The sequence below is a fragment of the Oryzias melastigma genome, linkage group LG13 (assembly GCF_002922805.2).
Source record: "Oryzias melastigma strain HK-1 linkage group LG13, ASM292280v2, whole genome shotgun sequence".
In the NCBI taxonomy this organism is placed as follows: Eukaryota; Metazoa; Chordata; class Actinopteri; order Beloniformes; family Adrianichthyidae; genus Oryzias; species Oryzias melastigma.
In genome coordinates, this window is record NC_050524.1 from 9,020,876 (window position 1) to 9,043,776 (window position 22,901).

The 22,901-nt window shown below is 36.4% G+C and overlaps 1 protein-coding gene across 6 annotated transcripts; it reads left to right on the plus strand.

Annotated features, from left to right (window-relative positions):
• The first annotated feature begins 1,181 nt into the window (after positions 1-1,181).
• On the plus strand, positions 1,182-22,895 carry dclk1b (doublecortin-like kinase 1b). 6 transcript variants are annotated; one of them, XM_036214801.1, is made up of 16 exons: positions 1,182-1,385; positions 1,673-2,055; positions 2,174-2,520; positions 8,511-8,610; positions 8,870-8,986; positions 9,152-9,246; positions 11,078-11,162; positions 11,237-11,604; positions 11,714-11,860; positions 13,856-13,989; positions 14,067-14,144; positions 14,450-14,546; positions 14,658-14,738; positions 14,818-14,940; positions 19,359-19,420; positions 19,730-22,895. In XM_036214801.1, exons 2-16 carry the CDS (start codon positions 1,695-1,697, stop codon positions 19,785-19,787), a joined length of 2,253 nt encoding a protein of 750 aa, XP_036070694.1. In that variant the 5' UTR covers positions 1,182-1,385; positions 1,673-1,694; the 3' UTR covers positions 19,788-22,895. The 6 variants fall into 6 exon arrangements, with proteins under 6 accessions (XP_036070694.1, XP_024133819.1, XP_036070693.1 ...); XM_024278051.2 differs by lacking the exon at positions 19,359-19,420 and having other exon boundaries at positions 11,237-11,406; positions 11,485-11,604; XM_036214800.1 differs by lacking the exon at positions 19,359-19,420.
• Positions 22,896-22,901: the final 6 nt, after the last annotated feature.

Below are 22,901 nucleotides of genomic sequence, written 5' to 3' on the forward strand. Positions count from 1 at the left end.
CCTCACATCAAAAATTAAGCAATCAATCCGTGCAGTTTTGAGCCAGATGCTAACTCAGACAATGTATTGCAATGGAGCGAAGCAGTATTAATGATAATAACTTTATTTATAAAGCACTTAAATTGTCCATACAGGTCAGAAGTGCGGTACAACTACAGAATAAACGCATTTAAAGGATCAGATACAATTAAAAGTGTACAAGAAAATGCTCATAAAATGTAATTAATAAGACAAAACAAAAGAGAAAAAATGGAAAAGTAGAGGGACAAAAGAAAAAGAGGTAAAGAGGTCAAGCAAAATTAAAAGGTAGCTTATGATAGTAGCTTGTGTCATATCAATACATTTTTTCAAACAGCATTTTTTTTGTATTATCCTGATTTAGACTGATTTAAATAAAGAAATGCTTAGAAATGCAACTTTAAGCTTCGTTTTCTCTAAAAATACACTATAATAAATTATTAAAAACACAATTTTCATTCTCTTTAAGCCTGAAGAAAGCTGATCAGTGCTTTTAACTTTTCAACTTTGTTTTTAAAAGCTTGTTTTTTTGCTGAGATGTTGTTTTCATCTGAGAAAACGAGTAGTAAGGAATTCACAAGATTATTAACTTAAAAAAATAAGTTTTTCAAAGTCACAACCTTTTAAACATTTTAGCCAAATTATCCGGTCAGCAGACCTGCATGTAATCCCCCAGACTGACGATGAGAGGACGCCGTCAGCGGCTGGACAAAAGCCTAACACTAATGTAAACGCTGGCAGTGTAGTTGAATGAAGCCAAAAGTGCTGACAGCAATAAACTGTATGTTTTAATGGCTTCCTTTGCTTCTAGGCTAACAAAAAAGTTCATATTACCTGTCCTACATAGGGATAATGCATCTTGAAAGTTTGAGCTGATTTTAGAGCAGCAAACAAACCTATTTGTTGTATTTTCCTTTCATTTCATTTTACTTTTAGCTTCCTGTGTTGTAGAAAATAATATAATATTACCAAAATATTAATTTATTACAATTTTAATCTATTAAAATAAAACATGTACATTATTTAGCTCAATCACTTAAAGAAAATAAATCTATCAGTTTAGAAATGGAGTAAAATGTCATTTGCTGAGCAACCCTGCTAGCATGCTGTCTTGTTGCCATGGAGAACTGCAGCTCCCATCTGTCTGAATTACTGCAATGGAGCAGGGGAGGGTGGAGGACACCGGCTGCCCTGCCTCCAGTCTGCATGTGAGCACACGGCGGAGCAGAGCAGACACACGGCAGCAGGAAGGGAGGCCACCATCACAGTGCAACAAAGGGACGCATGCTTCCTCCGAGGCTCCACATCAATAAAAGATTGAGGGGCGTCTCGCGTGGAAAAGCCTTGCATTCGTCCTCACCTTGAAGGTAAGAGATTGCAACAAAACCATGCTTTTTTTCACTGCCTTCAGCTTGCAGAATTTTTCATAAATCTTAAATAAGTGTTTCATTCTTATTGTTGGATTTAGTGAATTATACTAGAAAAAAGAAAATGAAACACATTATGGGACAAAAAATGGGCGTGACATCCTTTTTTCATTTTAGTTATAACACATTAGATGTGTTGTACACAACTTGATTGCTATAAAATGTGAATATTGTGAATTAATTTTATTTAAATCCTAAACCATTTTCTTTTTTTTGTTTTTTTTTAGAATATAAAAGCACAACACAGTCATGGAACTGGAGCATTTTGATGAGCGGGACAAAGCTCAGAGATACACTCGAAGGGGCTCCAGAGGAAATGGGCTTCCTAGTCCCACTCATAGTGCTCACTGCAGCCTGTACAGAACCAGGACACTGCAAGCTCTGATTTCGGAAAAGAAGGCCAAAAAGATTCGCTTCTACCGCAACGGGGACCGCTACTTCAAGGGGATTGTGTATGCCATATCTGCAGAGAGGTTTGGGTCTCTAGACGCTCTCCTCGCTGACCTCACAAGGTGTCTGTCCGATAATGTCAACCTGCCTCAAGGAGTAAGAACCATTTATACCATAGATGGGGTCACCAAGATTGCCTCTATGGACCAGCTGGTGGAAGGTACATTTTTGTTTTCAGTTTGTTGGTAAACTACAAATTAAATACATGAACAACAGTGAAAACTTATATACCTAATCTTTTAAAAAACTTTAAAAGTTGTTGTATTGTTTTTCTGCAGGAGAAAGTTATGTCTGTGCATCCATAGAACCCTTCAAAAAGCTGGATTACACTAAAAACGTGAATCCCAACTGGTCCCATGGCGCCAAAACGCCCGGGTCTGTCCGAGATCCTCCTTTTCTTGGCAGCACCAAAACCGGATCTCTGGAAACCAGAGAGACCAAAGATTTCATCAGACCCAAGCTGGTTACGATTGTTCGCAGTGGAGTCAAGCCTCGCAAAGCGGTGCGGATCTTGCTGAACAAGAAAACCGCTCACTCGTTTGAGCAGGTCATGACCGACATCACAGACGCCATCAAGCTGGACTCTGGAGTGGTCAAAAGGCTGTACACCGTTGATGGGAAAATGGTAGGTCTAAGTTTTTATCATACCTGTTAGTATAATATTTGGTTCTATTGACTGTATATGAGAGCTGGACTGAGTGAGAGTGATGTCATCCATAAAAAATGCCTCACTTCCTGCTCCAACCAAAGGAAACCAATTCAGCCGCCGTATTGGAACTAGACAACGTCAATAAGAAGAGTCTGAGTCTGAGTTGGTTAAGTCAACATGCTTTTCTATGACTATCACTCTCGCCAATCACTTTGAAGGTTCAACATGAAGCCACATACTTTAATAGAGGCCTCTGATTTCTTAATAAAAGTTTATGAGATCGTGGCTTCTTGGCACCAGCACACACGTCCTATTAGTAACACGGGATGGGTGGGGTCAGTCCAGTTATCACATACAGTCAATGACTAGAACCATTGACTGCGTATGTAGAGCTGGACTGAACGAGTGAGACGTCACCTTTAGAAAATGACTTACTTCCCATTCCAACCAAATAAAACCACTTCAGCCGCCATTTTCCCCTGATATGTCCGTCGCCATGTTAGAACCAGACATCCTCAGAAAGTTGGGATTGGTTTTAGGTGACGCAATTTGTCAAATCTGCGTCTGCCGCCTCTCTTTTGACGTGTGTCAAAGTTACTCCTTGACGCCACTGCCGGGTAGCAATGGTTTTCTGGACTTCATTAGTTGCCATATCATGGAAAACCAGTGCAGCAGACCTCACTACCTCTGCTGGACCGGGCGGCTGGCTAGCAATCATTCCAGCTCCTTTGGCTCTGTGACAGGCTGATGACCTGTCCAGGGTTTACCCCGCCTTTGCGAAAGAGTATCCGGGATAGTCTCTGGCAACTCCGCTGTCCCAGCAGGTTAGGAAAATGGATGGAAGTTCAGGACTAAAAGCCATATTGAGCTGCCATTTTGGATTTTCTTTTCTACTGAGTCACTGAATACATCAAATGCCCAAAGCTGATTGGTTGACACTGTGCATCAAGCTCTCTGCGCCACACCTGAAGCATTGACTTAACATTGAAACTCGACTCCCTTGGCGCACAATTCGTGTCCGTTGTGAATGTTCCAGTGGTCTACATTTCTATGGGAACCAATCTCTCCAACCAGTAGTGAGCATGTTAGAAGGCCACACCCCTTCCACTGAAAGCGGGCTCAGGAGAATCTGTCAATCAAATGCTTTTTTCAATGTGAGACCACCTACTTTGATTGAGGCATCTGATTGGTCAGTTTATAGGTTGAATAACTTGTGCTAAAAAATCTGAAAAAAAGAAAGATTTGCAAGAATATATTAAAAACACGTATCAGATATTTTCATAATGACTGAGGAGCTGTTTCTCTATAGACGTCTTGGGATTTCAGCTTTTTGGGACTAGCAGGTACTTTCTATTTGGAACGTGAGGGGGGAGGGGTAACTAAGTCCAGTTTTCATGTACAGTCAATGAACCCAAAAATCTCAGGTGACATTGTGGTTACTTTCATATTGAAGCGTCATTTCCACAGTTGTCTATTAGTTGTTGTTTAACACGTCTTACTGGAGGTTGGGTACATTTTTTGAGGTGCCAATTTAAGAAAAAGTTATTGTAAAAATTTTCATCTAAAGAAGTCGATTAATATTTTATAAAAGTTCAATTTTTTCTAAGACTTCAGTAATTTTATGTCCATTTTTTTCTACTTTATTCAACAATTTTTGAGACATTATCTGTTAACAGTGATTTACCTTTTATGCTACTGTTTCCAAAACATTTGAGTATAATTATCCTTATTAAATGATAGTTTTTGATCATTCATGTGTTGGAAAATTTCTTCTTTACCCTTGTAGAGGGGCAACTGAGTAGGTCTGATGTCAGCTGGGAATACTGCTAAATGTATTATGAGAAGTAGGTTTCTAGGACTCCATCTCATCCTCCTCCTCACTATGGCGCATTGGTATTACTTTGAAACGTATATTGAACAAAACAGGTAATCTGAGGGGGGATTTTTACCTAAATAATAAGCATTACTAGCTTATTAATCAAGCTACACCCCCAAAATATTGTGTTTTTCTGGGACTGTGTTAAAACAGGATTTGCAGTTCAGGTGCAGTTCTGGAAAGTTCTGTTTATAGAGTTAAAGTAGTTCATCTATGTTTGTTAGAATCACGCTGACCTCTTTTCAGAGTTAAATGGCTTACAGTGAAAAGGTTGCAGAGAAACCGTTCCCTCTACAACACAAATGTCATGTCATCATCATTTTTACTTTTAAAAACAGAGAATCGCATGGCTGAGCAGTTGTATAGGCTTACATGGAACTCGATAAGTAAATGAAATCCCATCTCTGTCCTCAAAGAACTTTTTTACTGTGCTTGACGATGAATCTGTGAGCCGCTCCATGTCCCTTCTTCCCATGTTGCGTGTCCAGATGGCCACACAAACACCCACTGACATCAAAGAGCTCGTTTTCATGGGCGTTTTAACCTTTAGCAAAAAGTGATTTTATAGAATTGTCTAGTTTTCATGCATTTTTATAAATATTCAGGCAGTTTAAAATTCTCCGCAGAAATGAAACATTCTGCACATGCAGCACCGGTAAAATCCCCACGGCATTGTGTTTTTTGAGCGAGCAGCCAGATTTTTTTGCTCTTCTTTATGAAGTTACTTATTTTGGATTCACGATTCTATTTGTGGCTCTGCTTTGTGTGTGTGTGGGTCTTTGACGGCAGTGTTTCACTGCTGCGGAGACACATAGTAATAGTCATAAATACAAACCCACACGGCGAGTACTTCAGGCAGACTGTGAGGTGAGGAGGAAGTATTACAACTATTACAAGACATGTGAGGTTGTAAGAATACAACTGACAAAAGTCGAACTACCATCAGACCACAATAAAAAAATAGGTGTTTAATAACTGATCAGGGTTATGTGTACTGCAATCATAAGGTAAATATGGTCCAAAAAGCAAACTAGTTATAGAATAATTTATTGTCATTACAAAGCAAAGTGCAAGACTGGGAGGTATACATTTATAGAAGACATAATGTAAATGTGATAAATGATCACTGTGTAAAGATGCAATTAATAAATATATGAGTTTGAGTAAATATATGCAAAAATATGAGTAAATACCAGTAAGGAGTGGAAACAGAAGTCCAATTTCTTTAGTGTTTTCGTGCATGTATCATTGAGGGGGCGTGGCTTGCTTTAGTGGGTGTTCAGTAAAATGAAAAGCTGAGATGTTAAAATCCACTCAGAAAAAAAAACAAGGTTCTATGTGAAGGATTTGTAGAGAGGCTGTATTGAAGAAAACATTTTGTTGTATTTTTGCTGCATTTTTGACTTCTCTGGGCTTGATCTGCCCACAAGTAATATCTTGTTTTTTTCCCAAACCGCAGATGGTGAAGCTGCACAAAGCTTGTGGGAAAAAATGCAGGCATCATTTCATTCACAGTAGTGGTAAAACTGAATACTTATTTTAATTTTGTTGTTGACTTTAACTTTTTATATGGCAGCTTTCTGGTTGTAATTTAATTATTAAGAATTTATCAGTTTTTGGTTACCATTTTTGAGAACATTGGGTAGAGAAATAGATTATGGTTCAGAAATGACACTTGTCCTTTGAACGTTTGACTTATTTTCAGGAGATGTAGAGGCACACAATTGAATTATGACTTCCAGAACCGAGAGAACAAATGTGAAACTATTTTGGGTGTTTTTTTTTTTTTAATGAATCAACCACAGCCTGAGATGTTTACAGGCTAAGCCAAGAGTGGTATACGTTGTTGGAAATGTGTCTCAATTTAATGATCATGTCTCAGAACATTTGAAAATGAATATTAATACATGCAGAATTGATTCTGTTAGCCATGTTTAGAAGGAATGTTAAGCTGTTTCCACTGAGCGGTCCAGTACGGTTCGGTCCGGTATTTAGAGCGTGACCCATTAAACAGTATTGAATCATACTTTTTGAGGTTCCCATCCGTTGTAGGTCCATAGAAGAATAGAACGAGACGGTAGGGGCGGAGTCACTGTAGCCATCCGTTGATTGGCAGAAAGTGATGAGGACATTCGAAAATGTTAAGCTAGCAATTCCAACGTTTTCTGTTGCATAAAAAGTAAAGCAAGAAAAAAGACGAGCTGCTGGATGACCTCCATTGTTGCTGCTTCTCTAGTCGTCACACTACAATGACACGCTAGCGGTCTACACCACACATGCGCCGTGAAAACAAACCGCTCAGTGAAAACAAGGTATATTCAGACTGGACACATTTGGTTCACTTAAAGTGAGTCAGAGTTCATCTCTCCCGATAATCCGGAACAAATTTTCAGTCAGGAATTCATTCAAACCTAATGTGAGCCACTTTACATTAAGTCCTACTGTATCACACGATCCTCTATTAGAACATTATAGAAAGTGTTTTTCCCCTCATTAAATGGAGCATGCTGTGGGCTTTACCATGATTCATTCCTGCTTCAAGGATGTCCCCATAAATCTGACTTCCAGAATAAAAGTCGGCCCGTCTCATTGCTGTCACTTCAAGCTGATCTGATTGCTATGTTTAACAGATAAACTACACCAAACTTCTGCTTAATGGATCTAGATCAGCTGGAATCCTCTCACATGATATTCTTATTTAGCTTCCACCTCCTGCACTTAGAGCTTCTGCCTGTAAAAGCACCTTTGTTTTGTTCTCACTTAAGTGCTTCTTGAGTAACAGTATTATGGTGTTTGGCATGGCCTGCATCAATTAGCTCCTGTTGTTTGGACGTCTTCCATAGGTATTCTTCTGAGATGACTATCAGCAGCTGCTCTCGTGCTTCTGGAAATCATAGACCCTGATGATCAATATTTGCACAGGATGCTCCTGGAGTGTGTTTGTTTGTGTGTGTGTGTCAAGAGGGTGCTATTCTTAATGGATGTGCTGAGTCATTGTGCTAGCAGAGAATAGCAGTGTTTATAAAACAGCAACAGTAGCAAAGTTTCATTACTATGTTTTTGTTCCTACTTTTGTAGGTATTTTACTCTCCAGTTATGTATGTGCCACCATTTAAAAGAAGGTCAAATGTCAAGTTTGCCTCTTTTTTCCTCATTCCTGTCCTTATATGTGCATCTGATGCACGTTCAAGAATGCACTAAAAGCGTGTTGACACTGAACTGTCTCAACCCTAAACTATTTCTCCTCCATGATCAATTGCAAACAGTTGGCACTTCTATGAATTAATAAGGACGCCATCAAGACGTTACCACCAAATCCTAGTCCCTGATTGGTCAAAGTTTAACCTGGTTCAACTTGGAACTCACATTCAGTTCATGCATGTTTTGTACATAGAGCCAAAAAACAAAAACAGTAGAAACTTGCAGAGCAATGGTTGAACGTGGAAGTGTTTAATGTGTTAGCCCGAAATGACATATTATTGGAATTTACAAATACTTTTCATTGATAGTTGTCACTGTAATGACCATTGCCTAAGTCGGTGTGAACGAGGCTTCAGATGTGAATGTGAGTGTGTCCTTGTCTGTTTGTGGGTGGTTTTTCGAACCATCCGTGGTGTACCCCACCTTTTTTCAACAGCAGTGACTGGGATAGGCTCCGGCATCCCAGCAAACCCAAAAGGAGTGAAGTGGATTTGGAAAATGGATGAAAAATTAGCCTTCCTGTTGCACAGCTAGTATTGAACATGGTTTGTTGGGAGTTAGCTGTGTTGTTGAACAACACAATCTCACAATGAGGATTTATAATTTTAAAAAAGGGGTATGCCTTTCTCTGGGATGAAGAAAGACAACTTACTTAAAGAAAAAACAATAATTCCTCCCTAGTGTTTTACCTATTAGCTGTTTTCTGTTTTTTCCAGCTTCTATTAGATATAAATGTACTTTTGTACTTGTCTGGATTTGAGAACATATTTAACAGCTAAGTTTACAGTTTATCCCTTTTTAAAGTTTATTAGTAGTAGACAGCTTAAATTGTATTCAATCAAAAAATACATTTTTGCTTGTACATAAATAAAACTATGTTCTTTTCCAGGTCACTTGTCTGCAAGACTTTTTTGGGGAAGATGACATATTTATTGCTTGTGGGCCGGAAAAATTCCGCTATCAAGATGACTTTAACTTGGATGAAACTGGTAAGTGCAACAGTAAAGCTTCATGGAACAACAAAGTGCAATAAAAAAAATAAAATAAAAAGAAAAAAAAACACCAAAAATGCTACTTTTTAAAGTTTTTGTTTTATTTATCTTTCCCCTTTTCCTCCTTGTTTAATACATTTGTGGTTTAATGTTTCATTTTTAACCTATGTTTGCAAATGTATTCAATACCATTGTGGATATTTTCATAAGATTTGATAAAATTAGCTACATTAGTGTATTTCATCTTTACTTCCAGAATGCAGAGTGGCCAAGTCTTCCTCATATGGACGGATCTCCTCAATGCAAGGTCGCTGTTCCCCCAAAAGTGGAGGCTTTTCCCGCAGAAGCAAATCCCCGTCATCCCCTGGTTCAGGTGAGTGTGTTTCTATAGATCTTTAAAGAATTCAACTTTTTTTTAAATCACATTTTATTTAAGATTTCAGTATTTAAAGACTCGCAGAAGGCAACAACTTTATATTTGTTTTATTATTTTTTTATTTTTATTTTTTTCTTGTTTTAAATTTTGCTGCACCAACAGTTAACGGCAACGCAGGCAGTCAGCTGTCAACCCCTCGCTCGGGGAAATCTCCAAGCCCCTCCTCGACCAGCCCAGCTAGCCTTAGAAGACGGCAGGTAACAAGAACATTTACGCTTTTAGAACTAATGCACTTTTTTTATTTTATGTAGTTTCTTGTCTTGAAAGCAAGTGGGTTGATCAAACTGATAAATAATATTGTAATTATTTAACCTTAAAATTATTCACATGTAAAGCTGATTATTTTAGTTTTACTACAATAGTATTATTGATGCAACGTTTGAACCCCAGCTGCGGGACCATGTGTGAGTTTTCTCCAGACACTCCGGTTCTTCTCACAGTCCAAAAACATGTTTTGTGGGTTCATTGACTAAAGTGTCTCTAGATGTGAATAGGAGTTTAGAAAATGGATAGAGAGAGACATGTAGATTCAAAAATATATTAAACTCAAGTATTATTATAAATCATAGTCAAGCTGAGACAAAGTTCACAAACATCTTTTAGCATAACCTAATTATCTAGACTCCACAGTTTAAATGAATTTAAAGAGATAAGCTTCCTTTATGTCACATGACCTCTATCTCCTTCAGTTCCACTGCATGATGAAAGTTCTACTGCTCCACTTTATATTTCTACAAGTGTGGAGAACTTAGAGATAAGGATTGTGTGAGCATGCTTTCTTCACCGTAAAAAATCTGGTTCACATCTTTTATTTCCTAATTTTTCAACTTTTAAATGACATATACAGTCAGCATTGCTTTTGTGAAAATAAATATTTAATATTTAGCTGAGTGGTTTTGGTACCAGACTTACTTGACAGGTTGTTGGATTTCACAACAAGTTGCAATGATCAAAAACTTATTTAGAAAAATACGGAATGATTTTTGTGCCACCATAAGTTTATGGGATAAAAAAAAAAAAAAAAAAAAGAAAAAGAAAGTTGGAAAACACCAAAATATTTTTAAAAGAAAAAAATATATATATTTTAATTTACAAATTATGATGTTTTATTTTTAACACTTTACATCTTGTTTGCAATTTAGAGCATTTTGATCTCAAAAATCACTCCATTGAAAATCAGTTCAACAAAGTTTGCAAACTTAACCTTATCACAGTAATCCTTAGGGTGTATTCAGACTGGACACATTTGATTCACTTAAACTGAACCAGAATCTGTTTCCCCCGAAATATAAAAGCTGATTCAGTGAACTATCCCAACAAAGATTGCAAAATGCAGGACTTCCATAATTTCTCACTCTTGTTCCGCCCTCGTAATTCCTGGCCAATGACTGAAGAGATCCTCCATCATGTGCTTTGGTTTACAAGCTTTGGCTCAAAGCAGAAATATCCAGTTGAAAGCAGTTTGAATACAGAACAAACGCACGGTGCAGAACTCGATCCGGACCACGGACTTGATTCGGAACAACTTTTCCAATCTGAAAACACTTTGAATTTGTGATTACTGGTTTAGTTTTGGATTTATAAATGTTTTTTTCAAGCAATAGAAACAAAAATAGAACTAAAAGAACAAGAGAACTATATATCTTAACGGATATCAAAATATTCTCATACATTCAGATACTCATGTAAAAAACTCCATTGTTTTCACTCGTCAATAGAATTTGTAACTTTTATACATGGACACGACATACAGAAACCATTAAAAAATATTTTTTTTTAGATTTAAAATAAAATGTTATGTACAACAATGTTCTAAAATCTTTTATGTTTTTAGAGCATATTTTCAAAATTTAAAATGTTTTTGCATTACAGGGGTTTTATTAACTTTATTCATTTGGTTGTTCTCTAATTGTTAGTGAAGTAAACTCTGATTTATCAGAACATTTCTAACTTTTTCCTATCTAATTTAAAATAGTATTATCATTTTTAGTTTAAACAGTTTCCTGTTTTCTTTCATCTTGTTTGCAGGGATCCCCCTACAGCGGCTCTTCACTCTCACTGGCTTCCACCAAGATCTGCAGCTCCATGGATGACGATGGGTCCGGGGTTGAAGGTAAATAAACTTAGTTCTATCTGAGCTTCAAAATCTTACTTTTAAACATGTTTTTTTTTTTTTTTGCATTGCAGCTGAGACAATAGATGAGTGCTCCTCAGTTCCCGCCTCCATCGCAGAGCGGTACAAGGTGGGGAGAACTCTGGGGGACGGGAACTTTGCGGTGGTCCGGGAGTGTGTGGAGAGATCCACGGGAAGAGAGTACGCTCTCAAAATCATCAGCAAAGAGAAATGCAAAGGAAAGGTGAGAGTTTGTAAATGTGAAAAACGGTGTTTCATCTTATCTGATACTGAACAAGTTTCATCTGGCCCCGCCCCTCAGGAGCACATGATCCAGAGTGAAGTAGCCATCCTCCGGCGTGTGAAGCATCCAAACATCGTACTTTTAATCGAGGAAATTGACACCTCCAGCGAGCTCTATCTTGTGATGGAACTAGTTAAGGTACACGTTTATGACACTTTAACCACTACATGAAGAATGCAAATATTCACACTTCATTCTAGTTATTTAAGCACATAAAACAGTTTTTATTCTCATCTGTTCCCATCAGGGGGGAGATCTCTTTTACGCCATCACCTCCTCCAATAAATACACGGAGCGAGATGCCAGCTGTATGCTGTTCAACCTGGCCAGCGCCATCAAGTACCTTCACAGTCTGAACATTGTTCACAGAGACATCAAACCAGAGAATCTGCTGGTGAGTTTGTGTTTGGAAAAGCTTTTCTATCCTCATCTTACAAGTGACATTTGCAGTTATCTGAAATAACTTGAAGTGAGATGATTTTTACTGTCAGATCTTTTTGGTATTTTTGTTTATAATGCACTAATTCATTATATGACAGATCTGCTCTGTCTGAAATCCCTGTCTTTAAATAAAGATGGAATTCTGGGAGTTTATATAGAATTCAAAACATACTGATTTAAAAAAAAGTCATCTTTATCTTCATCTTCTTTATCTTCTTCTTATTTATAAATAAAAGGATAATAAACTATGAGATTTGGATGTATGTGTAAAATAAAAATAAAACAATAATAACACTGTAATAACCACAACACTAATATTACTATTACTGCTAATAATAAAGATAACAATCCTAACCAACATGATGTTATTAATAACCCTAACGCTACTACTACTAACTACTACCTACTACTAGCAAACTTAAAAATAACCCTAACCACAAGGCTACTACAACAAATCATACTACTAATTCTACAAATACCAGTACTAATACAAGTAGTAATACTAATACTACTAATTTAGTACTAATACTACTACTACTAACTGCTACTACTAACGATTAACTACTCCAGACTACTACTACTACAAACTCCTACTAACACCTACTACTACTACTACTACTTACTATTAGCAGCCATAATAATAACCCTAACCACAAGGCTACAACATCAACTAATACTATTAATGCTACTAATACTAATAATACTAGTAATAATATTACTACTACTACTGATGCTAATACTACTAATACTAGTACTAATATTACTGCTTCAAACGACTACTAACTACTACTATTAACTACTCTGATCTACTACTAATAATAACTGTTACAAACTAACTATAACTAGCAGACATAATAATAACCTAAACACAAGACTACTACCTCAAATAATACTACTAATACTACTACTACTACTTTAAATACCACTACTACTACTACCACAAATTATGTTATTAATACTACTACTAATACCAATATTGCTAATACTACTATTCATATTACTAATATCAGTAATACTACCTCTACTAATACTACTACTACTAATAATAATAATGCTACAAATACTATTACTAATAATACTACTACTAATACTACTACTAATAATAATAATACTAATACTACTACTAATGCCAATATTGCTAATACTACTGTTCATACTACTAATATCACTAATGCTACTTCTACTTTTACTAATAGTACTACTAATAATAATAATCATCATCATAATAACATAAAAATAATCATAAAACTACTACATGACCAGAGCCGTTGTGTATAACTCTTAAACTCCCACAAAGCGTTTCACCTAAACAAAGGAGGCTGCTAAAGTTCTGTGTCCTGGTCTTTGTAGTATTTAAAAACTTGATCACTAATAAAAATATGACATTGTTTTAGGAAACGGCTAATTTGTAGTGTACAAAAACACATGTATTTGTATGTACATGTATCTAATGTTTGGGCTGCATTTCTATTGAAATGAAGGATTAAAAAGTCTCAAAACTGTTTAAAAAAACAATGTTTTTGGTAATAACAAGTATATTGGTAGTACTGCATACTAAATGCCTATACATATAATGAATTCAAAAGTTTTACCTTGCACATAGACATTTATAGAATAGAAAAGAAAGGAACTTTATTGATTCCACAAAGAGATGACCCAATCACATCCAGCTTTATTTTTATTTTAGATTTTTTTTAACAAGTGGGCCACATAATAAAGTGTAGGAAGGAATAAACCTCCACAAAAATGTCTAATATAAGACTTAGTGTGTGATGACTGAAAAAACCTTTTTAGTGATTTTGAATTTACAAAAAACTTTTTTCCCCCCAAATATAATACTTTGTTTCAAAGCCAGTTTTTAGCAACAAAATGTTGAATTTATGTTAAAAATGTTTGATAAAAATATGAAGTTTCTCTTTTAACCATTTGTCTCCCCGTCATCCCTCAGGTGTATGAGCATCAGGATGGCAGTAAATCTTTGAAGTTGGGCGATTTCGGTTTGGCTACCATCGTCAACGGACCGCTCTACGCCGTGTGCGGCACGCCGACCTATGTGGCGCCAGAGATTGTGGCTGAAACTGGGTAACAAATGGTTTTATTTCATCCTAACATTTCTTGAAGAAACCAAACCTCCTTCATAGCCGTTTCTCCTTCTTCAGATATGGCCTCAAAGTGGATGTTTGGGCCGCTGGTGTCATCACTTACATACTACTCTGTGGATTTCCCCCTTTCCGCAGGTACCTTTGACATTTATACTGATGTGTTTACTAGTAAACATAGAAAAAGTTCAAGTCTTTCAGTCATCTACCACTGTTTTGAATTGGCTTGGAGTGACGTGTAGCTTAAAAGGTTAAAAGATGTATTCTGGAACAGATCCAAATGGGATTATTTTTGGAAAAAAATAAAGCTACACTTAGAAAGAAGGAGGGATTTTGTGAAATTTCTTGTTTCTGTTGCTAACTTTTCACACAAACACAAAATGTAATTAAAAATTTTACATTTTTAAAAATAATGTGATTTTTTTTTTTTTTACATTTTGCAGCATTGATGATGATCAGGAAGTTCTCTTTGAGCAGATTTTAAAATGCCAGTTTGATTTCCCCTCACCGTACTGGGATAATGTCTCTGATGCTGCAAAGGTTCGTGTCTGGATTTTTTATTTCATTTTTTGGCTATTTTAGCTAAAAAACAAACAGAATCATATTTCAAGCTTTTGCTGTGTTAAATATTTAATGCTGAAAATGTTTCAGGCTCTCATCATGGGGATGCTGCAGGCTTCAGTGGATCAAAGGTACACCGCTGCACAAGTGCTCGATCACCCTTGGGTCAATGTGAGTGTTTGGACTGAATTGATAGTCAGGATCAGCTTTTATTCGGTGGTGGAGCTCATGGATTCTTTGGATGTTCCAGGGTGAAGGTGTGGACGGAGTGTCGGAGAAAGATCACCAGCTTCTTGTGGCGGGAAAACTTAGGAAGCATTTTAACTCTGGACCTAAGAGCAGCAGCACGTCAGCAGGAGTGTCCGTGATCACAGTAAGCACAGACGTCCGACTCATCATACCTCAGCATGCTTTTGTGCTTCCGTGGGGTTCGTTTCAGCTCTTCTTTTTGTGCTTTGGCAGTTCAAAACGGTGTGAAACCGTAGTTTTCTCCATGCAGCTGCTCCTCTCTGCTGTTGCTGTCTTTTGTGTTACTTTACACACTGATCTCTCTACCGAATCTACAGTTGGAAGAAGCTTGGTGTGGAATGTCGAAGCGGCACAAATTTCATGTTCCTTTTTTTTTTTTTTTCTTACACTTTGGGGTCATTTAATTCTGGCTCTGCACAAACTACAATTATTCATTTCTGGTTTGTAATCAATTTCCAAATGGTTTGTATTTCCGTGCTTTGAAAAGGTTGCTGTCATGACCAAATCTTGATCAAAGCTCAACTGGTTTAATTTTTATGGTGCGTTCAATGCCCATAATAGACTGTAGAAAGATTGACTTATCAACCCCGCCCCTTCTCATGTTCCAAACAGGAAGTTCCTGCTGGTTCCAAGAAAGTCAAAATCCCGTAGACATAATCCCGTAGTCATTTTATTTTTTAGAATAACCATTCTTGCTCTAATGCAGAGGTCTGCAACCAGCGGCTCCAGAGCCACATGTGGCTCTTTTATCTCTCCATGGTGGCTCTCTGGATGAAGAAAAATAAAATAGTCATTTTAAAAAATTTAGAGATAAGCTATTATTTTAGCAACATGCTAACGTTTTTGGCTAATTTGTTATTTACTGGGTTTTAGACGACGCTGAAGTTGGCTTGCGATTCACAGCTTACGATTCGCGAGAGCGTTCCACTGTATTTTTCGAACTCAGACCACCTAAAAACAGGTCCTGTTCGAAAACTACTGCACCTAGACAGTTCAAACCAGAATTAAATTATGCTTTAGATAGTAAAGATTACATCAAACACAGTTTCTGATTTGTGAAAGCTTTTGCTGATTTGTGAAAATGTGAAATAGGATGATTTTTATCGCATTTTTTGCACTCTGACCACACAAGAACAGGTCCTGTTCAAAAACTACTGTACCTAGACAGTTCAAACCTGAATTAAATTATGCTTTAGATAGTAAAGAATAAATATAGCATAGTTTCTGATTTGTGAAAGCTTTTGCTGATTTGTGAAAATGTGAAATAGGATGATTTCTATCGCATTTTTTTTTCCCATGACCACATAAGAACAGGTCATGTTCAAAAACTACTGTACCTAGACAGTTCAAACCTGAATTAAATTATGCTTTAGATAGTAAAGATTACATCAAACATAGTCTTTGATTTGTGAAAGCTTTTATTGATTTGTGAAAATGTGAAATAGGAGGATTTTTATCCCATTTTTTTTCCCATGACCACATAAGAACAGGTTTCCTGTTCGAAAACTGCTGCACCTAGACGGTTCAAACCAGAATTAAATGATGCTTTAGATAGTAAAGATTAAATTAAGCACAGTCTCTGATTTGTGAAAGCTTTTATTGATTTGTGAAAATGTGAAATAGGAGGATTTTATAGCATTTTTTGTAATCTGACACATAAAAACAGGTCCTGTTCAAAAAGTACATCACCTACACAGCTCAAGCATGAATTAAATTATGCTTTGAATAATAAAGATTATGTCAAACATAGTCTCTTATTTGTGAAAGCTTTGATTGATTTGTGAAAATGTGAAATAGGAGGATTTAGACAACTCAAACCTGGATACTACAGGTACTACTTTACTAGCACTGTTTTATTGTGCTAGGTGTAGGAAACTTTTGCACAAATTCAATAAGATAGAAATGTATTTTACTTAATAGACAAGAACTTGCACTATCATGGCTAATGAAAAAGAAAATGCAAGGTAGTCCCTGTGCAGCTGTTATTGGGGTGAAGGGAAAAAGGGAGGAACTAAAAAAAAAATAGAGGTTTAATCGTCTAAAATACAACATTTTTGCACACCCAAAAAAGCTTTCACAAATCAAAGACTGTATTTGACATCATCTTTACTATCTAAAGCATAATTTAATCCATGTTTGAGCTGTCTAGGTACAGTAGTTTTTGAACAGGACCTGTTCTTATGTGGTCAGAGTGCAAAAAATACTATAAAAATCATCCTATTTCACGTTTTTCACAAATCAGCAAAAGCTTTCACAAATCAGAAACTGTGTTTGATGTAATCTTTACTATCTAAAGCATAATTTAATTCAGGTTTGAACTGTCTAGGTGCAGTAGTTTTCGAACAGAAAACCTGTTTTTAGGTGGTCTGAGTTCGAAAAATACAGTGGAACGCTTTCGCGAATCGGAAGCTGTGAATCGGAAGCCAACTTCAGCGTTGTGGGTTTTAGGCTAATTTAAAGTCTACCTTCTATTTAAGCAAAATGTTAACAATTTTGACTAATTTAGTTTACTGAGGAATTTTAGGTTAATTTATGGTTTAGCTAATAATTTAGCAAAATGCTAATGTTTTTGGCTTATTTGTACTGGAGTTTTTAGGCTAATTTAGAGTTTAGCTTTTATTTTAGCAACATGCTAACATTTTGGCTGATTTAATTTACTGAGGCATTTTATGCTAATTTAGAGTTCTGCTAGTAATTAAGCAACGAGCTAGCTTTTTTGCTAATTTGGCCTCAACTAAAGGTAAAAGCGTTTTTTACAAAATCCCATTTTGAGAAATGCTAGTTTCTTTTTAGATTTTTGCATTTGCTCATTCCAAAAAATAAGAAATAATTCATATTTATAAAAAAAATAAGGTCATGAATGCAAATCCAAATTCCTTATAGTAAATCTTTGCAGCTCCTTATGGTTTTGATCAGTAGAAAACGAGCCCAAATGGCTCTTTTATTTATTTATTTATAAATGCTAATTAAGTCAATCTTACTTTAAAAAATTACTATTATTTTATTTGTCTTTAGCCAGAGAGCCACCATGGAGAGGTAAAAGAGCTACAGGTTAGGTCAATGGTGAGACATTCTGATCGTGACACATTGTGCAGCGACCTAAATGCAAGTTTTATAGCAAATTTGGCAGGTGGTTGTGCAGCGGAATATGTAATCAGGAGGCTGCAGTTGGATATTTATACGCCGAGCAGAAGTAGAAAGAAGAAGGAAAAATTTTGCAGTGAACGTCTAAACGTTGGCTTCAGTCAGTGACCTCCCAGGCACATTTCGAGGACAGTCCAGTGACCGGCGGGGATGACGCCATTATGAAATCAGCTTGAAATGAGCTTGAAAGTGCATTAAAAAGCGGGCCATTGTGCATCTACCTTCATGACCACACCAACGTTTTTCAAAAAATTCTTGATGAAATCTTGAAGATTCTGTCGATTCCTCCCCATTGGTTCTGTGACCGTAAGATTTTCATAGACTTTTCATAGAAGTGGCCACTTGAAGCTGATTGCAGTGTGAGCGTAGCTTTACTTGTCATAGTTTGAAATAGTTATTGTTTCATCAAAACAACCAAAAAATCATGTTTTGCAATTTGTGTTTGTGGTGTTTCATTAGACCAGGGGTCTGCAACCTTCATTACTTTAAAGAGTCATTTATGTCACAGATTACAACCCAGCAGGAGCCACAAAGTCTTAAAATACGCTTCAGAAAAATAAGACACTGCTTTGATAACTCTAAATTAAATATTGAATTTTAAAATAAAGACACATTTTTTTTCCAAAATATTAAACTGTTTATAATTTTTAACAGAGGTTCACATGAATTCCTTTCAAAATAAAAGACTTCCTTTACCACAGCTCAATGCAGTCTGATGTTAGCAGTGATTTAAAGAAAAAGAAAAACGTTTATTTTACCTTTTATGGTGCATCTGAGCCAGAAATTCATAAATCCAATTAACTACAATTAAATTAGAAATTTCTAAGAATGTGGTTCACTTGAATTTGTTAAAAAATAGGAATTCTGGTCGTACTTATTGACCATCACTTGATTTAAAAAAATCTGTCAAAACATTTCAGTCCGACTTTGTTAAACCTTAACTGCTTATTGGAGCATTATAGCTGGTCAGGAGACTCACGGAGGGATAGATTACTTTCACTTTTTGTTTGCTCTACTACTTATGTTTTACTTTAATGCTATTTTCAAAAGAAAAAACATTTTTTAACCACAATGGAGGGCTAAAAGAGCCACAGGTTGCAGACCCTGCATTAGACCATCCTCATGTTCATGTCCTCGTGTCTGCTTTGGCCTTTCATCCTCATCGCTCTCTCTGGACTCTCAGCACTGTGTTGGAAAATGTCCCTCATGACAAACACCATAATGAAGTGTCTGATTAAACTGCTGTGAAATATTCCCCAGTATTATGTGTGCAGATCAGATCGATTGTTTTTTTCTGACATTTTCTAAGATGTCAGCCGTAACAGACCTCTAAAGAGCTGCAGGGTGGACAATGTTCTGAGTTCAAGGTGATCATTTCCCTCTGCTCCTCCGGACCAGGACAGGGACCAGAAGTCAGGGTCTGTGGACCACTGCCAGCATCCAGGATTGTGCTGGATCAGGTATGAGACGGCGCAGTGCTGAGGTGCAGCTAGAGGTCCTCCATCTCTCATCCGAGCCATCATGGAGTCCTCTTCATCGCATTTTCACATCCCAGTAGAAAAGCTTCTTTCATTTTACACTTTGTTTCAGTTCTTAGTGATCTAATAGTTTTTGTGCAAGAAATGTTGTCATTGACATTTTAGAACGGCTCCGCTTGCTTTTGATGTGGTTTGGTCCAAATCCCTGCTGTTTTCTGCATGGTGTAAAAGTGACCGTCAGGAGTAAAACGTCCCTTTTTGTTCTGTCTAAAACCTGTCATCCTCCCTCAGACCACATCACTTGATAAAGAGAAGCAAGTTTTCAGACGAAGACGCCACCAGGATGTGAATCCGGCCCTCGGCCTCCCGCAGCAGGACGTGGATGACCCCGTCCTGTCCCCCGCAGACTCTGAAGACCTTTCCTTGAGTTCTGGGGACACGGTCCGCTCCCCCACGTCCCCGTTTTAACCACTTCTCTGGGGGTGCACAAAAATAAGTCATGTGGCACAGCTTGTTGATTTGGACCTCGGGATAAAAAATGGTTTTCACTATTTGCACGACAGTTTTTTTTTTGTTGAAGCTCTGTTGACTAGGGGTGGGTGTATCGATCTGAGTATCAATACTAGCGTGATGAGATGGACACTTTTGGCGCAGTTTTTCTTCAATACGTACGGTAAAGAGCTTAGATTTAAAACTTTTGGAGTTCAAGCAAGTGCATTGGCTCTATCTGTATGCAGTGTTGCCAGATCGGGTAAAAAGCAGCCAAATTTCAGTAACCCAATTTGTGCAAGAAACTGCCCGATCTGGCAACACCCCTCCCACCCTGCTTCATCAGAGTGGATTGTTTCATTAAAGAGTCAATGGTAGGATTTTCTGTTGTGTTGTTCACATTTTTATATTTATTGCAGTGTTGCTTTTATTTACTTTTTCCTCTATTACTTGTTTTTCTTTTTAAAAATATGGTTATGGTGCTTTTATACTTACATTTTTTGCCTTTTTTTTCTCTAGTTTCTTCTCATTATAATGGTTTTGTGCCAATATTAAAATACATTTCTATATGTAATATATGAAGGCTGTAAAAGACCCTTTTCCTGACGACATCAGACAATAGTGTGTAAAGTGACTTCCGGTTTATGGGTCTAACCAGCAAAGTTGACAACTGACAATTTAACTTAAATAATAAAGTGTAACCTTACAAGTTGTGACGGAAAATTGTAAAATTTTTATTTCAGAAATGTCCTACCTAAATATAATTATTTCCCCACTCTTAGATCGTTCACAAATCAAAATATAAATGTGTGATATTCTCCAGTATTGGAGGCTCTATTAAAAATATCATTGGAGTAGATATTATTCTAACGGTTTCTATTTTATTTGCTCGTATTTCTAAGTGCGATTAAGAACAAAAGCTGATGGAAATTCATGATGCTCATTGCTGCATGTCTGCACACATTTTAATTGCACCCCAGGCTAAATGTAGTCGTGGTTTAACAGGGTATTTTAGGGGCTAATTGTAAAAACAGGAATAGTTTGGTGTGTATTTTCAGCTTTCAAATAAAAAAGTTCAGCACTGGCTGTTCAGATTTAGAAAATTACACGCAAATAGTCGCCTTCATGTTTTTGGCAACAGTTTCCAACTCATTTGATCCATTTTTACCTTTATTTTCCCGCATATCGCTCATGGTTATGAAAAATAAACGGGAGCAACACTAGAACCACGGCTGAGAGAACAGCGGCTCAATGACCGCAGTAGAAAACTGCAGTAGTAATTAGTTTTACTTTAATGTGAGACAGGATTAAATTGTCTGACTTTTGCTCTGTTTACATTAATTTCGTGAACAATTTAGGCAACTTTTAACTAGTCAGAAAAGATCATTTGCAGCTCCAAGTCTCATCCCAAAGCTTCTAGCATTAGCATAAATTAGCAGAATAAAATCTTGATTACCTACATAATCAAACAAGTAAAATTCAATGAAGCTCTTGAAACCTTTGGAAATGATCCACAACTTGTTTAATTTAATTTGGGGAAGCAGCTGGTCAGGGGAGGACATTTGTACTTTGATTTGTGAACGATCTAAGAGAGGAAAACAAAAACAGTATGCTAGGAAATTTAAAAAAATAAATATTATAAAAATGTTCTGTTCCAATTGGTAAGGCTACCTTTGATCATTCACGTAAAATAGTGTTAAACAGCGTTAGTTTTCCATTTTGCCGGTCTAAACCCGTAAACCAGAAATAACTTCATGTCGCCATTTTGTATGATGTCACGTAAAAAGGGTCTATTTAGCTAATAATGATTTTTATTTGCTGAAACTCTCTATCCTGTGTTTTTTATACGCTTAATTAACAAACAAAAATGTTTATTTCCGAAACTGTTCTATAATACAACATTTCTAGCAATTCAATAAATTCACGTGTCTATATCTGTGATTCTAGCCCTGTAATTACTTAGTATTGGATTAATACTCAGATTCCCAGTATTGCCCACCCCTACTGTAGACTGACATTAGTTTTGTCTTTCATCTGATATTCATGCAGCTCTTTCTCTCAGCTTTGATCAGAAACATGATGTCTTTACATAACTTCTTAAAAAAAAAGATAAGAATATTATTCATATTTTCCTAAAATTTTATGTTAGAACCTGTTTGTTGGTTCTTGTGACTAAATAACTTTTTATTTTGTTGTGATAACTTCACATTGCCAATGAAAAAGCATTTGAAATATGTATTCTTTTCTGAAAACACCCAATGTTCGGCATTATTCAGTACTCTGGCGACCTCTGGTGGTAAATCCTAAGTACTGCAAGAAAATGGCATTTTAAATTTGGTTCACAAGTATTGGACACATTATTTTTATTAAAACATAAGCAATAGAAAGAATAACGCTGCCACATAAATGGAATTTCAAACAGATTCTCTTTCACAGTAACATACTTCCAAAAACATTTTGGACACTACGACTAAAGATGATCAGAACTTCTTTGTTACGTGTTTGTGAGAATGGCTGTGATTGTCAAATTAAATAAATGTGTAGTAGTTAATAAATATGGCCTTGACTTGGCACACATGGACTTTAAGTGCAATTAGGAGTTTTGTTCAGTGAGGATTAGGGTTTTAAATGCATGACAGAAAATGTTGACAAATAGAAACAGGCTGATGGCACATTTACACTCTCCCATTAAAATGAGTATTTTAGTATTAATTCAACAGTGCTTCCAATCACTATTATTATTTTTGTTTTTTAAATATCTGACTGAGGAAATAAAGGTAACCATTTCTTTTCACTATACTCTTGTTTAGCAGGCCAAATACTCACAAATACAAATACTGTAACCTGCATGCTTGACAAACAATACATCTTTTTTATATATTTTACTGCTGGATACACAAGAATTACTGTTTCCATCATCCACTCTGTTTTTAATGAAAATCTGTTCTGGTAAACATTTGCGTTCCTGTATGTC